The sequence below is a fragment of the Tamandua tetradactyla genome, chromosome 2 (assembly GCF_023851605.1).
Source record: "Tamandua tetradactyla isolate mTamTet1 chromosome 2, mTamTet1.pri, whole genome shotgun sequence".
Lineage (NCBI taxonomy): Eukaryota > Metazoa > Chordata > Mammalia > Pilosa > Myrmecophagidae > Tamandua > Tamandua tetradactyla.
The window spans coordinates 213,780,687-213,798,300 of record NC_135328.1 but is presented as its reverse complement, the minus strand read 5'-3'; the positions used below and the strand labels follow the sequence as shown (position 1 = coordinate 213,798,300).

Sequence of the window (17,614 nt, the reverse complement as noted above, 5' to 3'; positions counted from 1 at the left end):
AAGGCCTGCCCCAGCCATGGCCCTGGTGAACATCAACCAGCTGCCCGAGAACATCCTGCTGGAGCTGTTCACGCACGTGCCTGCCCGCCAGCTGGTGCTGCGCTGCCGCCTGGTCTGCAGCCTCTGGCGCGACCTCATCAACCTCATGACCTTGTGGAAGCGCAAGTGTCTGCGCGAGGGCTTCATCACCCAGGACTGGGACCAGCCCGTGGCCGACTGGAAGGTGTTCTACTTCCTACGCAGCCTCCACAAGAACCTCCTGCGCAACCCGTGTGCTGAAGGTGGGCTGGGGGGGGCACCACTGGACTGGTTCTGTCCCTTTCCTGAGCCACAGGGCCTTTGCACTTGCTGTCCCCACACCCCCTGGAATCTTCTCCCATATTTGTGACACTCCATCTCTTGGCATGGCTAGTTCTTCTTCATCCTTAGGGTCACAGTTCAGACCTGCCCTAACTTCCCATAGAAAAACAGTGCCCCCCACCTCCATCATATTACCCCCTTTTAGCTCCTCCATGGCACTGCTCACCACATATTGCCTGATTTGCCTGTTTGTTTCTCTGCCACAAACTTCAAGTTCCAGGGGCCTCAGGCTACCCGCTCTGCCGAGCATCCATGCCAGTGCTTCCCAAGGCAGGGGCTTGTTGAATAAGCAGTCACATTGCAGCAGCCTGTCCCCTTATAGTTCAGGCCATGCTGCCCACTGTTCATCGAGGGCTCCTCTGGCCAGGCACCAGCTGAGAACTTTACAGAGGTCCTTGATCTCCCGTTGCCCCCTTAGAGATGAGAATGAGCATCTCGACAGGGGACTGTGGTCATGCAGTTCAAGAACCCCATCTAGCTTGTCTTTAACAGCCCCTTGGATGTGCCAGGACTTTTTCCTTTGTTCCTTCAGTACTTGCTCTGTGTCAGGCAGTGTGCTTCTTGATAAGACGTGTGGTCTCTGTCTTTGCAAGGAGCCTGGATTGGCCAGGCAGGTAGAGCTGGTTTGCTTTCTAGATGTTTGAGGCCGTGAGACAAGTGGCTCTCCCTTGGGACCCAGAACTGCCTGGGCTGGAAGCCTGGTCCTGACTGAGAAAGGCCTGCCTCGGAGGCCCCACTGACAGCAGCCCAGACACTCAATCCCTCAGCCTGACCCAGATTCCATGCTGGCCGCCCAACTCAGCTCACGCCACTCGGCAGCACCCCCTGCAGCCTGGCCCAGCCTGGGCCCCTGCACCTGCCTCCCACCCCACCCCCACCCCCCACTGAGAGCCAGCTCCTGGGTTCCTGGGTCACCCCTCCCCTTCTCAACATGGGGTGCCATGAGGAGCAGTTGTGGGCCACTGGAACGGTATGGGAATCATATGTAAAGCTCCCCTGGTGATTGTTCTAGAACGCGTCAGTCAAGGACTGCTGAGGACCTGTGGGCTCAGTCTGAAGGGGGGAGGCCCAGAGGACAGTCATGTACCTCTAACCTGCTGAGCCAGCCTGGCGGGATATTCCACAGATACGGGGTTACGTGACTGTCCTGTGCCCCCCTCTTCAGACTGAGCCCACAGGTCCTCAGCGGTCCTCGACTGACGCATTCTAGAACAATCACCAGGGGAGCTTTACATATGATTCCCATACCGTTCCAGTGGCCCACAACTGCTCCTCATGGCACCCCATGTTGAGAAGGGGAGGGGTGACCCAGGAACCCGGCCACCAGCCCCAGGGATGCCTGTCCCCCAGTTATCCCTCTCACCCTGGGCAGAGAAAGTCTGGTTTCATTGGCATAGTGGGTCCACACGACATGTCCGAGGACCTCTAAATGGGCTCTTGGAGCCCCCCAGGTCGCAGTTACGCAGTTGACGGAAGTGTCCTCCTTGTGGACAGCAGACGGGCGAGCTGTCCCCGAGGCTGACCTCACACCAGCTGTTGATCACAGAAATACTGTCACAGGGGACTACACAGTTTACATTTTGAGGGTTGAGGAGTTGGGTATCTCCCAGAGCCCTTAGGCAGCATGGAAGTGAGGAAAGCTTTGGTTTAGAATTCCTGGTAATTTTCTTACCTCCACCTTCATGTCCAGAGTGATGCCAGTTTGGGACAAAGTTGGGAAGGAGAGACTCCCAGGCGGAGCTGACATGGGGACAGGTGGGGGTGCAGCTGAGTTGGGGTGCTTTGTAGCAGTGCTCGGGGGGGGGGGGGTCGTGGGCTGCACCCATGAGAAGGAAGAAGCTGGCAGCCCTGGGGTGTCCACATCCACAGAACTCCCTGCACACAGGCAAGGTCTGCTTGTGAGAGGTCCACTGACGCGAACCTCCCTTCTGCGGCTGGACTTATAGCGTCTACAGGGTCTCACCGCAGCTGCTTCTTCTCCTAGAGGACATGGGATCCTGGCAGGTCGTGTCAAATGGGGGAGACCGCTGGAAGGTGGAGAGTGTCCCTGGAGATAATGGGACGGATTTTCCTGACCCTAATATCAAGAAGTACTTTGTCACATCATATGAGTAAGATGACCAAACCAAACTGAGCAGGCTCCTGGGGCGTGGGGCGCTGGGGCCACTGCAGACCTGCCTCTGGCAGCTCTTTGCGGGGAGGAGGGTTGGGGCAACTTTTGCCAAATCCCAGGCCAAAGTGAGCTTGAGGGAGGTGGTTCCCAAACCAGCTCAGAGTCCACTGCTTCCTGGTGCAGAAGTAAACGCCATGGCTGGGTTAATAGACAGGGGAGGTGGGGGGTTGGGGCCAAGATCCCACCAGGCAGTTTGAAGTTAAGTTGGGTGTTTACCAACTGTCCCTGATCTGGAAACAAGAGTTCACGGACGCACCCCATTTGCTTGGTGCTCTGGGCCAGATGCAGGAAGCTGGCATTGGGGCTGCATCCTGCCACGTGCGCTGGGATCCAGTGCCACCCAGGCACAAGTGGGTCAAGCTCTCTGAATGTGTTTCTCACGGGCCTGTGCAGGGGGGATGAGGAGGGAACCAGAATTTACACCAGCCAGTGTCTGTCCTGCCAAGGTCAGTGATACCGCTGAGGGTGGGCAGGACTGCCAGGGGCCCAGTGCAGCCCACAAACCATCTCCCTGGGTGTTCAGAGGCAACTAGAACCAGGGCAAGTGCCATGCAGAGCATGCCTGAGGCCACAGGCCTTCCTCTGTGCTCCCCAGGATGTGCCTCAAGTCCCAACTGGTGGATCTCAAGGCCGAGGGCTACTGGGAGGAGCTGCTGGACACATTCCGGCCCGACATCGTGGTCAAGGACTGGTGAGTACACTCATGGGCCCATGTCCCTATACTCCATTCTCAACACAGCAGTGGGAGCTCCTGGCGAGCCTCTCTCCCTTCCCTTTTCTCTTCCTGCCACATTCACTGGGTGAGAAAACCCTTAAGTTGTATCCACTTTGTGCCTGGCAGTGTGCTGCTGGGACAAGGGACACCCTAGAGCCAGGTAGGCCCTGCCCTTCCCTCCCACTGCTGATGACCCACATTTGCTCATCTAGCAACCTTTTGCCTCCCGGCCACACTGTGACATGGTCAGCAGGAGACATTAGCCCCAGTTTGCAGGTGGGAAGACAGGGTCCTACAGTTGGGTTGTCACTATCAGGCAGTGGGGCAGCAGAGAACGAACTGCCCCTTTCCATTACCCATCCTCCAACTCTCTCAAGCTCCTGCTGCATGCACAGGGCTGTCGGCCTCTGGCTTGGTCGTGACAGAAGGCAGGACCCCAAATCCAACCAGGCCCCAGGATAGAGGGGGTTGATAGATCAAGAGGTTGAGTTCTTTCTATGCTAGCCCCCCTTGAACCTGTACCCTGTCCTTTAAAATGTACAGATGAGGCCTGTCCAAGCAGCCCCTCCCCTGTAGAGGGCCATTTTCTTTTTGAGATGACATCTTTACTAGAACACTCAAAAGGGTTTCCTCACTTTTCAGCTGGGATAACCAAGGCCCAGCATGGACAGGCTGCTTAGCCTGGGTACAGTGGGGCAGTGCTGCCAGGAGGGAGGCTCCAGACAAGCTCAGGGAAACACAGCCATGAGCTGAATTTGGGAGTCTGCTGCCTGCTCTCAGCCTCACCCTCACCCCCACTCTTCCCCCAGGTTCGCCCCCAGATCAGACTGTGGCTGTGCCTACCACATCCGCGTCCAGCTGACTTCAGCTGACTATATCGTCTTGGCCTCCTTTGAGCCCCCACCTGTGATCATCCAGCAGTGGAATGATGCCAAGTGGACAGAGGTGAGCCACCCCCCTGCCCCATCCTAACCTACTCACTCCAGTCCAGCACAGCGGCCAGGACTCCAGGGCTCCTGCCTGCCAGCTGGGCAGCACTTCCCTCTAGGACCTGGCTCCTCCCTTTCCCTCTCAGTAGAGTGGTCACCCCATCTTGTCCCCCTCTTCCTCCAGGCGGAGGTCACTTCCCATCCGTTCCCTGCAGGTCTCCCACACCTTCTCAGACTACCCTCCAGGCGTCCGCTACATCCTCTTCCAGCATGGAGGCCAGGATACCCAGTTCTGGGCAGGCTGGTACGGGCCCCGCGTCACCAACAGCAGCATCGTCATCAGCGATAAGAGGACCAGGAGCTTGGCGCCCGCCGACAGCTTGCCCTGAAGACAGCACAGTGTGGGAGGAGGCCACCTGCCTGCCGTCCTGACCTGTGTCTCCATGGGCCCTTCTCACAGTCCATCAGTCAACCAGCTGTCCGTCCAGCCTTGCTCCAGGCCAGCCAGGTACCCTAAGTCCCCTCCAGGCAAGAGCTGGGCCTTTGGTGGGCACGGAAGCCCCTGCCCCAGTAGCTCCTGCCCCAGTTCCAACCTTGGGCAGACCCATGGGTTCGAGTAAGTGACTGTCACATGGGTTTGTGTTTTGTCATAATAAATGTTTTCAGTCAAAGTTGCCTGGAACTGGGATTAGGGATGGGGAGGAGCTCCCAGGTACTTTGTGGGAGAAACAGCCTCTCCCCCAGGTTAATGTGGCTACATCCCTTCTCCCCCACTCTGGTCAGTGACAGCCCAGCTCAGCCCTTGGGGCTCCTTTATTGGAACAACTCACAGCACAGTATTTGAGACAGATGGTGTTTGCCAGCTGTCTCCTGGAAGCTGAGAAATCTTGGTCCCAGCACCCTTCACTGCCCTCCCAGGGAGCTTCCTCCATAAAGGCGAGCTGACTGGAGCAACCCTGGGCCAGGTGGCAGGCAGTCCATACGGAGAAGCAATAAGAGCACTTGGAATTGGGGTGGCCCTGCAGCGCTGCCCTAGGCTGGGGGCCCCCCAAAGTCCAAAAGTTGTGGCATCGGTGGGGGGCAGGTATGCCCTCAGCTGCTTTTATGAGCGCGTTCTTCCACGTAGAGCTGCATCTAATGGTCAGGAACAAACAGCCGTGGTCAACAAGACATCCAGGATGCCTGCTCAGAGGCCAAAGCTGGGGACTAAGGGAAAGGGAGCAGGGGAATCCTCACCCAAGTGCTCTGTCTGGCAAGTCCTCAGCACCCAGCACTGCCAATTGAGCCTTCCCTGAATAAGTTCACTGGGTCGACACACCACCCTCCTCCAACCCACCTTTAAAATGTCTGACGTCATGGTCTTCAGCGGTATGAGCCGAGGGTCGTGCATGTGGACGTCCTGCTCATCTGCCAGGATCCAGGGGAAGTCCTGGGGAGGGCGCTGAGGTGACGGAGTGGACAGGCCAAAGCCTGGCCTGACCTTACTTTGCCATCCTCAGATTTCAGGGAACATGAGAATCATTAGGGGGCTGCTGAATGCAGATTCCCAGGCTCCTCCATCAGAGAGGTCGAGTTTAGGTCCAAGCTTAAACCCAAGCAATTTAATAAGCCCAAGAACCATTTTGGAAACTGGTGGGTGAGGACTCCTGTGAGAACCCCCATTTCAGGACAGCCAGGATGAGCTGGTGACCCCAACATGCGACTCGGCCCTCCTCTCAGCCCTGAGTGCCCAAAGACAGAGCAGTGACAGTGTGTGCCAGAATGCGCATGCAATGACAGCCCACTAGGTGCCAGGCACTGCCGCAGGCAACACCCTGCCCACCCAGAACTGTGCTGTCCAGTTTTCAGAGCCTCTCAGCTGTTTCTCTGTATCCTCACCCCCTTACCCCTAGCCCCCCAAATCCAGACCCTGTACCCCCATAAACCTCCCCCACCTCCTCATCTCACCTTGATGACCTGGATCTTCTCCATGTTCCGAGTGGCAGCCTCTCTTGTATGCACCAGGACTGTGAAGGTACAGCCTGGAGAGGCAAAAGGGGGAGCACATGGCGCTGGGTAGGGCCCCTTCTCACCAACCTAGCTGGCCCAGCAGCCCAGGCTTGGGACTGACCCCTCAGGGCAGAGTGCAAACCAAATGCTAAGGAAATGCAGGATACATGGAGACTGAAGCCTGGGGAGAGGGGAATCAATCAGGGAGGCTACCTGGAGGAGGTGGGCTTTCAGAGAGTTTCTGAAAGGCAGTAAGAGATGATGCAGTGGAAAGCCAAATAGGGACCTGGGGCCACAAAGCAACCAAGGGAACCATGGAAAGGCCCAGGGAGAAGGGGGCAGGGTGAGCAGACCTGGGGGGTTGTGGTCCAAGACAGCGTCACACACGCTGATCTTCAGGATGAAGGCCCGGAGCAGCTGCTCCACATGTGACAGCAGGGAGTCTGAGCTGGGAATGAGAGGATGGTCTCCACCCCACAGCCCGTCCCTCCCAGCAGACCCACCCTCCCTCCTTCACAGGCAGTCAGCCCTGGAGCAGACCTGGAGGTCCACAACCCCTCCAGTGGGTCCATGAGCACTGGCTCCTAAGGGCTCAACTACCTATCTAGTCCACACAGAGTCATCTGCAGTTTAAACCCAACGTCCAATGAAAAGGAATGAAGTCCTGAACACACAACCACATGCAACCACAAGTAAGCCAGACAAAAGGACAACCAACCTAAGACCTCCCTGACATGAAATAACTAGAGTATGCAAATTCATTGAGACAAAAAGCAGTTACAGGGTATCAGGACTGGGGGTGGGGGTGGGACATGCGGAGTTATTGCTCAATGGGTAGTTTCTGTTCGGGGGGATGGAAAAGTTTTGGTCACAGATGGTGGCACAACACTGAGTGATTAGCACCACCGAGTTATATGCCTGAAAGTGGTTAAAATGGGAAATATATCGCATATGTTATCACAATTTTTTTTAAATGACATCTATCACGCTTGGGGACCAACAACAAAAAGCCATGTCCAGCGCCACCCAAGACAAATTAAGTCAGATGGTGCGGTGCTCCTTGGGTGGTCCTGATGTGCAGCAGGCCTGACAGCAAGACACCGAGCCAGGAAGGGACAGAGCTTGCCCCAGGCCACAGAGCAAGAGGCCACAGGGTGTCATCAGATCCAAGTGCCCTGACCTCACCAACCTGCCCAAGATCAACTCCTAGTTGTCTTTGTGGACTGGGAAGTCAGAAAACAGTCTGTGTCCTGGCTGTGCCATCAAGTTGGTTGACCTTAGGTAGCTCGTCATTTTTCCAGACCTCAGTTTCTCCAGCTATAAAGTAAGGTTGGGACTGGCCGTATGTCTAGCACTTATAGGTGGAAGCCTCGCTGGGTTGGCACCGTCCCTCACTGGCTTTTGAACAGGGTACTTAGGAGCTGTCCTAAGTTTGCACACAGCAACTTAGGGAGCGGGCAATGGCAGGGACCTCACGCTGAGGTGGCAGGGGAAGGGGACAGGGGCAGCTCACCTGATAGACAGCAGCGGAGGCTGGGTGATTTCAAAGACAAATTTCTCCACTGGGCGGTGCTCTTTATCCAAAATTACCACCACCACTTTCTCCACATCATTCTGTAAGGACAGGATACCCCCACTCCAGACCTAGGTACCCGGATTCCACCTCCACCCCTCCCCTGCCCAAGGACAGACAGGAAAGGGTACACACTCGGCCCTGTTCAGCCTCCAGGCCCTGGGTACCTGACAGCCCCGAAAGCGGGTTAGGGCAGTTGGAGTTGGCACCCGCAGCCACGAGTGGTATAGGCTGAGGAGGGTGTGCCTGAGACCCATGAGGATTTCAGGAAGTCTCAGGGATAGGGACAAGATAGGAGAAGGGTACACTGTGGGACCAAGCCTGGAGAGAGGCAGAGGTGGGAAGGACCCAGAAGCTTCTGAGGCAGCACTCCGAAGCAGCACGTAGCCAGCTCTGCCAGCCTGGGCTCGTGGGTCCAAGGCGCCTGGAACTAGCCCACCTGCCCCACAGACCATCCCAGGGTAGGCGTGGCCTCCAGAGCACGTGGAACAGGATGCTAGGAGTTAGAGCCAAGGGGACCCCGCATTTCTCACAGCCCTCCCCCATCCCAGAATCCGGCCTGAGCATGGAAGAGCAGGCTGGGGCAGAGACAGGCCAGAGGGGCCGGGTGTCCTCACCTTCTCTAGGAGAGGCTTGATGCAGTGCAGCGTGTCCTGGATATACTGGTTCAGCTCCGGGTGACAGGACATCTGCACACAGGCCAGGGTGGCTGGTGAGGCCCGCAGCCCAGCTGGGGAAAACATCCAACACCCCCTCAAGGAGCCTAGGGCCCTGTGTCCTTTGGAGAGAGGGCAAGCAGCTCCCCAAGGACTCCTGACCCAAGAGACCCACTTCCCATAATAGGGCTAAGAGCTATGAATTGATCCACAGAGGAAGTATGGTTAGAAGGATCCAATCTTAACAAAGCACAAGGAACTCATGACGTGGGGTCTGCAAACCTGAGCAGTCCTTAAAACTGTACACAAAGTAGGGTGTATCTGTGCACAATGGCATTTTTCCAGAGAAAGGACTCAGACATTGAGTCTAAATGGAATGTAAGAACTGTGTGACCTCTGGCAAATTATTTCAATTCTCTGAGCTTCTGGTAATTCCTCTGCAAAAGTCTCATTAAAAAAAAGTGATGGTTAAGTGAGATAAGCTTCTGGTACACAATAGATGCTCAATAAATGCTGATTCATTTCTTCTTTTCTCCTATATATCCTTTAAGCTTCCACCACCTTCCAGAACTTGCCATTTTTTCTAGTATGTATTGAGTGCCCCTAAAGAGTAGATACAACATATGTATGCTTACTGTTAGAACAGCCCACTGCAGTTTAGGGTGAATGAGGAGATGGGGAAGGTGCCTGAGGTTTGGGAATCCCCTTCCCAAACACCAGCTTCAGGAGCTCTTTTAAATACAATTACATCCCTTCAATCTGAGGGCCGGGTCTCTAACTTCTGGGAAGTGGTGCCCTGGGCTCTGAGGGAGTGTAAGGGAAATTCCAGTGCCTTGAGGGGCTGGGGGATGCCCAGCTTTCAGCAGCTGTGGGGGAACTGGAAGGCGTGGGCAGAACTCTAGGGACTGAAGGGGCTTGGCCTGAAGGTGGAAATGAGTTTTTTCTTGGTGTTTTGTTCTTTTGTTTTGTGTTTAACTTAAGAAAATAACACACTTAGAACCATACTTAAATATTTAAATAAAGTACCCATGCAATCATTATAAAGCCTGTGTTTGCACAGCAAGTTTTCTTGTTTTGTTTTGTTTTTTAATTCACCCTTTATCCACTCAACGATTGGGAGAACCCTTCATTCTGCAAGACAGGAATCAACATGGGCAGTGCCGGGAGTTCCCCAGCGCCCCAGCCTGGCCCGGTGGGGGGAGGGTGCTCACCTGGACCGGCACGTTGTACTTCTTGCGCTTCTGGAAGATGCCCACCGGGTAGACCTCGCGCACGTAGAGGATCAGGTGCACGGCCACCTCCAGGAACTCGCAAAGCACGTCGGCCACCACTGCAGGGGCAGAGAACCAGAGGTGGTCGGAGCGGGCCCAGACACCCTCCCCCCCGCCCACCCTGTGTCCGCAGGTCCCGCCTTCTTACCTTGGCCAAAGTTGAGGTCCTGCCGCGTGAGCGTGGTCATCCTTTCCACCACCTGGCAGTGGACAGGGGCGGGGACTAGTTCCGAAGGTCCAGGAAGTGGCAGGACCCACCCGCCACCACTACCCTTCTCTTTCCCTCCCTTCTGTCATGAGGGGAGTATCTGAGCAGGACCCCCTTCGCGCCCCCCACACACAGAGTCTAGGGAGCTGGGAAGGAGCCCTGCACGCTGGCGTCTCAGCTTAGGGCGTCAGGTGTACCCCGATCAGGCTCCGTGCACTGGCCACCTGCGCCCCTCGCCCCGCCCCCCAGGATCGGAAAGGCCAGAGCTCTGCCCGCAAAACGCCGGAGTCGCGGACGCAGGGGGGAACAGCTGGAGGCGCAGGGCCCGAGCGTAAAGCGGGACATCCCGGAAGCGAAACTAGGTTGGAACGAAAGTCGGTCTCCGGCTCCGCCGGGCCCCTCCCCAGCGGGCATCCTGGCCCCTCTCCCCTCCTGCGGTACCGGCTCTGGCCCCGGCGCGGGGAGCCACAGTCCGGAGCCCCGCGCCTCTCGCTCAACCCGCGGCCGCGGCGCGGCTGGGTGACGTCCGCGGCGCTGCGGCGGGTCCTAGCGCCAATTCAGGGCCACGCCCACTTTCCAACCAGCCCAATCAGCGCTTCGCACCCGCTAAGGCGGGTCTGGCCCGCGGGGGCCGGGGCGGAGCGGCGGTCGGGGGTGGGGCATGGGGGCGTGGCCTAAGTCGGGGCAGGCCCGGCCTTCGCCCCGGGCGGGGAATCCCCGGGCGGCGGAGAGGCTGGAGACCGCGCTGCGCTGCTGCCCTGAGACCTCGGGGTGGGGGGGGGGGGGGGGCCCGGAAAAGAAAAACAAGACAACTTTCATCTTTACATCGGATTGCTACGTGTTTCCCTCTCCCAGGGCATTACTCTGGCTTTAGGAGGCTCTGGAAGGGGCCAGGCACGGGGCGTAGTGAGGCCCTGGTAGAGAGTTATGGCTACAGTTGGGGACTAAAGGCGGCATTTACTGCAGGCTGTGGACCCTCAGCCCCGTTCTAAATGCAGCCTGGCTTTACCTCCGCATCCCACGCATCATAACCACAGCCGAGAGTTGCCGGGTGCCGGGCACTGGGCTGTGTCCGTGGAGTATCTCAGGAAATCCCCCAAAGCCTTTTTACGGATGAACCAAACGAGGTTCAGGGGAGTGAAGAAACCTGCCTGGGTCATACAGCTGGGGAGGGGGGTCGGGGAGGATGCCGAGCCATCTCCAGTCTGGCTAAAGAAGAGGTGCCTTCTGCCACCCCACTTAACGACTCTTGAGTTCCCCAGAGTAAAGCCCGAGTCTAGAAGAGCCAAAGGGTCCCTGGGAGATCATGACATTAAAATAGTTACTAATATGGATTGAGCACCTATTATATGTCAACACTGATTTCTTTAATTCGCACGTTAACCCTGGAAGCTAAGTACCCCTTGTACAGCTCCACTTTAGAGAAGGTAAAACTGGCCCAGTGACGTTCCCCAATTCACCAAGGACACTCAGCCGGAATGCCAACCCAGCTCTACTCCTGTTCTGACTATAGCTCCTTTATTTTTATGTTTTTTTATCATCACAATTGATTTTTTTCCCTTCCTGTTTTGTGAAAAATAATATATATACAAAAAAACTATAAATTTCAACGTACAGCACCACAATTAGTTGTAGAACACATCTCAGACTTTGACACGGGTTACAACTTCACAATTTTAGGTTTTTACTTCTAGCTGCTCTAAAATACTGGAGACTAGAAGGATTTGAACAGTGAATAAAAAAGTATTTGCAAAGTCCCCTTGGGGGAATGGTGAGGAAGGGGGGAAATTCAACCTCCCCAAGTGGAAAATTCTTGATATTCTCACAAGCAGTGGGGACTAACCAAAGCAATAGGCTGAGCCCCCAGTCTTGGAGTTTATTCATATGAAACTTAACCCCACAAAGGAAAGGCTAAGCCCACTTAAAATTAGGCCTAAGAGTTACCCCCAAGAGAACCTCTTTTGTTGCTCAGATGTGGCCTCTCTCCCTCAGCCAATAGGACAAGCAAACTCACTGCCCTCCCCCTCTCTATGTGGGACATGACTCCCAGGGGTATGGACCTTCCTGGCAACATGGGACAGAAATCCTAGAATGAGCTGGGACTCAGCACCAAGGGATTGAGAAAACCTTCTCCACCAAAAGGGGGAAGAGAGAAATGAGACAAAATAAAATGTCAAAGGCTGAGAGATTCCAAACAGACTTGAGAGGTTATCCTGGAGGCTATTCTTACACATTAAATAGATATCACCTTTTTAGTTAAGCATAACAGAGAAGCTGGAGGGAACTGCCTGAAAACGTGGAGCTGTGTTCCAGTTGCCATGTTTCTTGAAGATGAGCTTTCGCAATGTGACTGTGTGATTGTGAAAACCTTATGTCTGATGCTCCTTTTATCTACTAAATATCTCCCTTATTAAAAATAAATAAATAATAGGGGAACAAATGTTAAAATAAATTTAGTAGATTGAAATGCTAGTGATCAAGGAAAGGGAGGGGTAAAGGGTATGGCATGTATGAATTTTTTTCTGTTTTCTTATTTCTTTTTTGACTTGATGCAAATGTTTTAAGTAATGATCATGATGAATATACAACTATGGTGAAGAAAAAGAATGGTCATATTGTATGCTGATTGGTTTCATTAATAAAAATTTTTTAAAAATAAATAAAATACTGGAGACTAAAAGAGATATCAATTTAATGATCCAGCATTCATATTCATTTGTTAAATCCTATCTTCTCTGTATAACTCCACCATCACCTTTGATCTTTCCATCCCTCTCTTTAGGGGTGTTTGGGCTATGGTCATTCATCTTGGAAGGGTCTGCTACTAATATAGGGTAGGGAGATGGAACTATCTGATGTTCTGGAGAGGCTGGGCTAGGTTTCAAAACTTATCTGGACCAGGGACCCATCTGGAGGTTGTAGATTTCTGTAACTTACTCTAGTGCTTGGAACCCTTGTGGAATCTTATATATTGCCCTAGGTATTCTTTAGGATCGGCTGGAATGGTTCTGGTTTGGGGGTTGGCAGGTTATGATAGGTAGCAAGGTCTACCTGAAGCTTGTGTAAGAGCAACCTCCAGAGTAGCCTCTCGACTCTATTTGAACTCTCTCTGCCAACAGCGCCTTTATTTTTACAGGTGAGAAAACAAAGGTCAGCGAAGTGGTTACAGATTATGGGTGACAAGTCAGGAACAGAAGCCAAGGTGCCCCTGTTGGCTTTGACCTCCAGGCAGCTCGTTAGGAGTCACATCCATCTGTTAATACACACATCCAGCCAGGAATATTTACCATTTACAGCTCAGCGTTGGAGACTTGCAGACATTCCCACCCCCACCCCATATGCCTGGGAGCTTGCATTTACACACTTCTGAAGTGGGGGAGGGAGAAGGAATGCTAACAGCGCGTTCTCTAAATGTGGTCCTTGGAAATCTGCATCAGAATCCCCGGGGAGCCTGTTAACCGTGTGGCCACCTGACCTGCCAGATCAGAGTCTGGGTGCTGCAGCAAGGCACTGGCTCTTTAACAAGCTCCCCAGGCCCCCATGACCAAGAAATAATGAGTGGATGTTGCGGGAATAGGCTGTTTCCGGGAATGTTTGCATTTCTTAAAATCACAATGCTTAACCCAAAGGGATGGATTATTTATTTCAGGCCTTGAGGCACCTAACAAGTACTTTTGGGGCACTAGGACCCTTCTCATGACTTGGGATCCTGCCCAAGTCATGCCATGTGGGAGATGATCATTTCTACACAGAGCCAGTCAAACAGCTCACTGGCTTGTAGACAGTGTCCTCTGGGTCCTTGAGATTTAATCGTTGCTGATGCTTTGGCCACTTGGGAAATGGAGGAGGTCCTTCTTAGCTTCCCTCTGGAGGCTGCTCAAGCAGCTCGTCCTTGGTGACAGGCAGTGGTAGCTGGATTCCTTGTAATGGGTCCCTTTGAATTGGGGCTTGGGTTGGGAAGGCTCAAAGCCAAGAGAAATGGGTGTAGAGGAGCCGGGGATGGGGCCGGGACAGGTGCCATCTGTGTTGGGTCATGGTGGGAGCGCTGTGAAGACCCATCCATCATCTTTATCCACTGGGCTCTGTGGCATCTGTTTGTTCAGTATCTTAATCGCATCCGCATGATGGATGGTCCTGGAACCCAGCTCACATTATGGGGTTAATTTATTACATTTCTTGAATACCCATTTGCTGGGAGACTATTTTTTAAAGTTATTTTATATTTTTCACCATAATGACAATACGTGGGAGGGTGTCTAGGAGGAAAGGAAGGATGTTTAAAAAGAGAGAGAGAGCTTATTTGCCCACTGGAGCAGGTCCCTGAAGGTTTGCAAAAGGACAGAGAAACAGTCCCCCCCCCCCCCCCCCCCGAGAAAGATGTAAATGAAAGCTGAGAGAAGGCAAGCTGCAGAGAGTGTGAGCCCCAGTCCAGGAAGGTCTAAAGCCTGTGTGGACAGAGAAGGGGTCCTGGGGTTTTCTGGACAAACACAAAATGAGTGGATTTGGTAAAACCACAGGCAATGAACTTGATGCATCCAGACCCCAAGGCCCTTCCAAAGCTCCTTCCTGGCCACGCACAGGACATGCTATGGACTCCGCCACTGCTTAAGGTTCCCAGGGCACCAAAACCAGTATGGGGCGGGGATGGGGAGCCACAGAGAGCCTGGGGACAATCCCACCAATACCCCGATGCTAAGGACCCAGCCTCATTCATCCTTCCAGTCCTGCACCTGGCCCAGACGCTGGCCCAACTCAGTCCCACAAATATTTATGGGACGGCTGACTTAAACCTCGTATTGGGCAAGCAGTTGAGCCCTTTCACCAATCCATCCTGGTTTCCCAGGATCACAATATTACAATAACAACAGCAGCCAAGTTTTCTGGAGCATTCCCTATAGGCCAGGGCCCTTTGGATAATTACACATTACATCGGACCGAGGACTAAAACCCTGAGAGTTAGGTATGCCGACGAGGAGAGAGCTCAAGAGTTCCTGCGACTTGCCCAAAATCAAGCGGGAATGGCACCAGAAAAGAAACCCAGGGATCTAGGCTGACCCAAGAGCCCTGTTCTCAAACCTCTGAACCGTCATTCGGCACACTCTGGAGAAAGAATTCAACAGTCGAAATGGAAGGCACCAGGCGAGCTCGGCTCCAGGAGCGGCAGCCGATTGCTTCCCCCGCGCAGGGCCCAGCCCCACTGCTCTTTGATCTTTACAAGCGCCCTCGGCCTCACTGACCCCGCCGTGAATTATGGGGACCGCGGGACCCATAACCCAGCATTCCCGGACTCCCAGGGTCGGCAGGACACGGCGCCCCGCGTGGTGATGGATGAGTTGGCCCTGGGAGCGGGCTTTGTCCCGGCTGGGCCGGGCTGGAGAGCGGTAGGCGGCTTTGGACAGGGCGTGGCGAGAGCAGACCGTGTGTGTGCGTGCGTGTGCGCGCGTGTGTGCTGGGTGGGCAGATGTCTTTCCTCTCCCTCCCTTGGTGTGCGTGTGCGTGCGGCCGCGTGGTGGGGGGAACAGGTGCGACCATCAGCGCCTCGAAGACCCCCTCAGTGCCCACAGCAACGAACCACCTCTCAGCGACCCCCGCCGCACACTTCGCGCACTTTGCCAAGCTACAAAGGCGCCGCCGCGCCCAGTCCCGCCCCCGCCACCACCACCCCCCCCCCCCCCACCGCCCAGGGCATTTCTTCCGTCCCATTTGACAGCCAAGGCAGAATAATCCTTTTGGGGACAGGCTGGTCCCTGCCCGGCCAGACGCGGTCGCAGCTGAGCGCGCTGCCTCGATCTATTGTTGAGTTCCGCCAGGGACCCCCCCCACCGTGGCCCTTTGTCGCCCCGGCCCCGCGGGGCCGCTCCAGATGCGCTGCCGCTGTCTGCGCCCAGCCTGTCCCGCGCGCCCCGGGCCGCGCCGAGGCGGCTCTTACGCACCGGGAGGAGTGGACCCGCCTCGCCCGGTGTCCGCACGGAGCCCGGCTGCGCCCGTCTTTGTCTACCTCCTTTGTCTGCCCCGCGCCCTCGCGGCGGCGGCTGCTAGGCCTCTAGGGAGCGGGCCCCGAACGCCGAGCGCAGCTGGCGAGGGCGCGCCGACCGGGAGCGCGCGGGGTTCAGTACGGTCCGGGGCTGCCCCCTCCGCGGGGGGTAGCCGAGCCCGCTCCCAGCCGCCCCGCCCCCGCCCCCTCTCCGCGCTCCCGCCCCCTCGCCTCCCTCCCGCCCCCTCCCCCTTGCCTCCCGCGCGGCTCAGCCTGGGCACATCCTCCTGCCGCCCGTGCACCTCTCCGCGCCGCCTCCGCCCGGCAGTCCCGCTCTCTGTGGCGCTCGGCTCCCGCGGGCTCTCTGCCCTGCGCCTCGCGGCCCCCTCCCCGCCGGCCGGACAGGTAAGGCTCGGCCTCAGCCCGCCCCCGGCCCCGCCCTCCCGCCTCACCTGGCGGCGCGCCCGGACAAAGGTGGACTACCTGGCGCGCTTAGGGGCGGGGCGCGCGGGGATGGAGGCTGGAGGTGAGGATGCTGCTTTCTTCCCCGCCCTCCACCCGACCGTGGGTGCGCTGGTCGGTCCGCCGCCTCCGCTGCTCGCCGCGTGTCCCATGGGCTCCTGGCTCTGCTCCCGACCTCGCCGTCTGCCCACCTTCCGCCGGACGCTCACTCCTCGTCGCTCTGCCCCTCTGCCTCGCCCACGCGCTCGCCGTCCTCTGTCCGTCCCTGCTCTCGCCTCCTCTTCTCGTCCTCGGTCCTAGCCTTTTCCCTGCGGGACGGGGTCTCTCTTTGTCTCAGAGTCTCTGAGTCCCCGGGTGGTCTCTGAGGCCGGGGACTGCAGTTCGCCAGCACTGAAAGGAGCCTCGAGGGCGCCCTGAGCCCCGGGCACAGATGGCGAGTAGTGCCCTCCTGCCCCTTTCCAGGCTGCCCAGGTGTTAAGGGAGTGGGGTGGGAGGGGTGTGTCCCGCGCCAGCACCGCGGGTGCCACCCTCCTCCCCACGCCCCTCCACCGGAGCCCTGGCCCGGGCTGCTCCCTAGCAACCCCGACGGCGCTGGGCTCCCAGCCGGCTTCTCTCCATCCTCGCTGCCTGCTTTTCTCCTGGACTCAGCTGCCTGCTGGGGCCGAGGTTTGGGTTTCGCATTAAGTCTTCCTTGCCTTCCTCTCCTGAGTGCTAAGGCCTTGTCTCATCCCTCCTGCCGCGGGCACTGCTCCACGCTGCCCACCTCCCAGCTGGGTGAGGGACCCGTAGTACTTGGCTACCTCTCTCTCAGTGTCCCCGGACGGGTTGAGCACCCATCGTTCCCTCTCAGGCAGACAGGAATGACCATGGACAAAGGAATGCATCTCTGAGCCTCAGTGTCCCCTTGTGAAATCGCGGATAATAATAGTACAAACCATGGAGGGGTGTGTGAAGAAATACTGAGAAGAAGCATGTCATACACCAGCGCTCAATCACTGGGTGGAACGGGGTGGGGGAGTGGGGGCAGTCAACAGTTTCTGGGTGAGGGAGGATGGAGGCTTAACAGAAGGGGGAATAAGGATAAAAAATAACAGGATTAGAGACACAGAGGGACACCTGTCCATGGGCCCCTCGCCACCAGCCTTCCTGTTGCTGTCACCTCCAGGCCATGACACACTCTCACTTCACTCTTACTCTCATCAATATCTCTCTTTCTCTCTCTCTCTGTTCCTTTCTGCTTGCCCTAAAATCAGAGTAAAAAATCAGGATGAAAAGGTCTCTGTGCTCAAAATGGGATCAGTGTG

The 17,614-nt window shown here is 56.0% G+C and overlaps 2 protein-coding genes across 3 annotated transcripts; one reads left to right on the top strand and one right to left on the bottom strand.

The window, feature by feature from the left end:
- Positions 1-3: 3 nt before the first annotated feature.
- Positions 4-4,848, top strand: FBXO6 (F-box protein 6). The gene is made up of 5 exons (XM_077151309.1): positions 4-281; positions 2,345-2,471; positions 3,129-3,224; positions 4,058-4,193; positions 4,393-4,848. Exons 1-5 carry the CDS (start codon positions 17-19, stop codon positions 4,564-4,566), a joined length of 798 nt encoding a protein of 265 aa, XP_077007424.1. The 5' UTR covers positions 4-16; the 3' UTR covers positions 4,567-4,848.
- A 126-nt stretch (positions 4,849-4,974) lies between these two features.
- MAD2L2 (mitotic arrest deficient 2 like 2) lies at positions 4,975-10,412 on the bottom strand. Of its 2 annotated transcripts, none has more exons than XM_077151314.1 (9): positions 10,316-10,412; positions 9,815-9,866; positions 9,607-9,725; positions 8,357-8,428; positions 7,680-7,780; positions 6,520-6,614; positions 6,125-6,198; positions 5,514-5,606; positions 4,975-5,311 (listed from the first exon to the last, which is right to left on the bottom strand). In XM_077151314.1, the coding sequence occupies exons 2-9, from the start codon at positions 9,852-9,854 to the stop codon at positions 5,270-5,272; spliced, it is 636 nt and encodes a 211-aa protein (XP_077007429.1). In that variant the 5' UTR covers positions 9,855-9,866; positions 10,316-10,412; the 3' UTR covers positions 4,975-5,269. The 2 variants fall into 2 exon arrangements, with proteins under 2 accessions (XP_077007429.1, XP_077007430.1); XM_077151315.1 differs by having other exon boundaries at positions 5,272-5,383; positions 10,316-10,401.
- Positions 10,413-17,614: the final 7,202 nt, after the last annotated feature.

Coding starts and splice junctions, on each gene's coding strand:
- FBXO6 (XM_077151309.1), top strand. CDS start 17: ATGGCCCTGGTGAACATCAACCAGCTGCCCGAGAACATCCTGCTGGAG. Junction 282..2,344: donor GCGCAACCCGTGTGCTGAAG/GTGGGCTGGGGG, acceptor TTCTTCTCCTAG/AGGACATGGGATCCTGGCAG. Junction 4,194..4,392: donor ATGATGCCAAGTGGACAGAG/GTGAGCCACCCC, acceptor CGTTCCCTGCAG/GTCTCCCACACCTTCTCAGA.
- MAD2L2 (XM_077151315.1), bottom strand. CDS start 9,854: ATGACCACGCTCACGCGGCAGGACCTCAACTTTGGCCAAG. Junction 6,615..7,679: donor CCTCCGCTGCTGTCTATCAG/GTGAGCTGCCCC, acceptor TCTCATTCCCAG/CTCAGACTCCCTGCTGTCAC. Junction 6,199..6,519: donor CTTGGACCACAACCCCCCAG/GTCTGCTCACCC, acceptor TTGCCTCTCCAG/GCTGTACCTTCACAGTCCTG.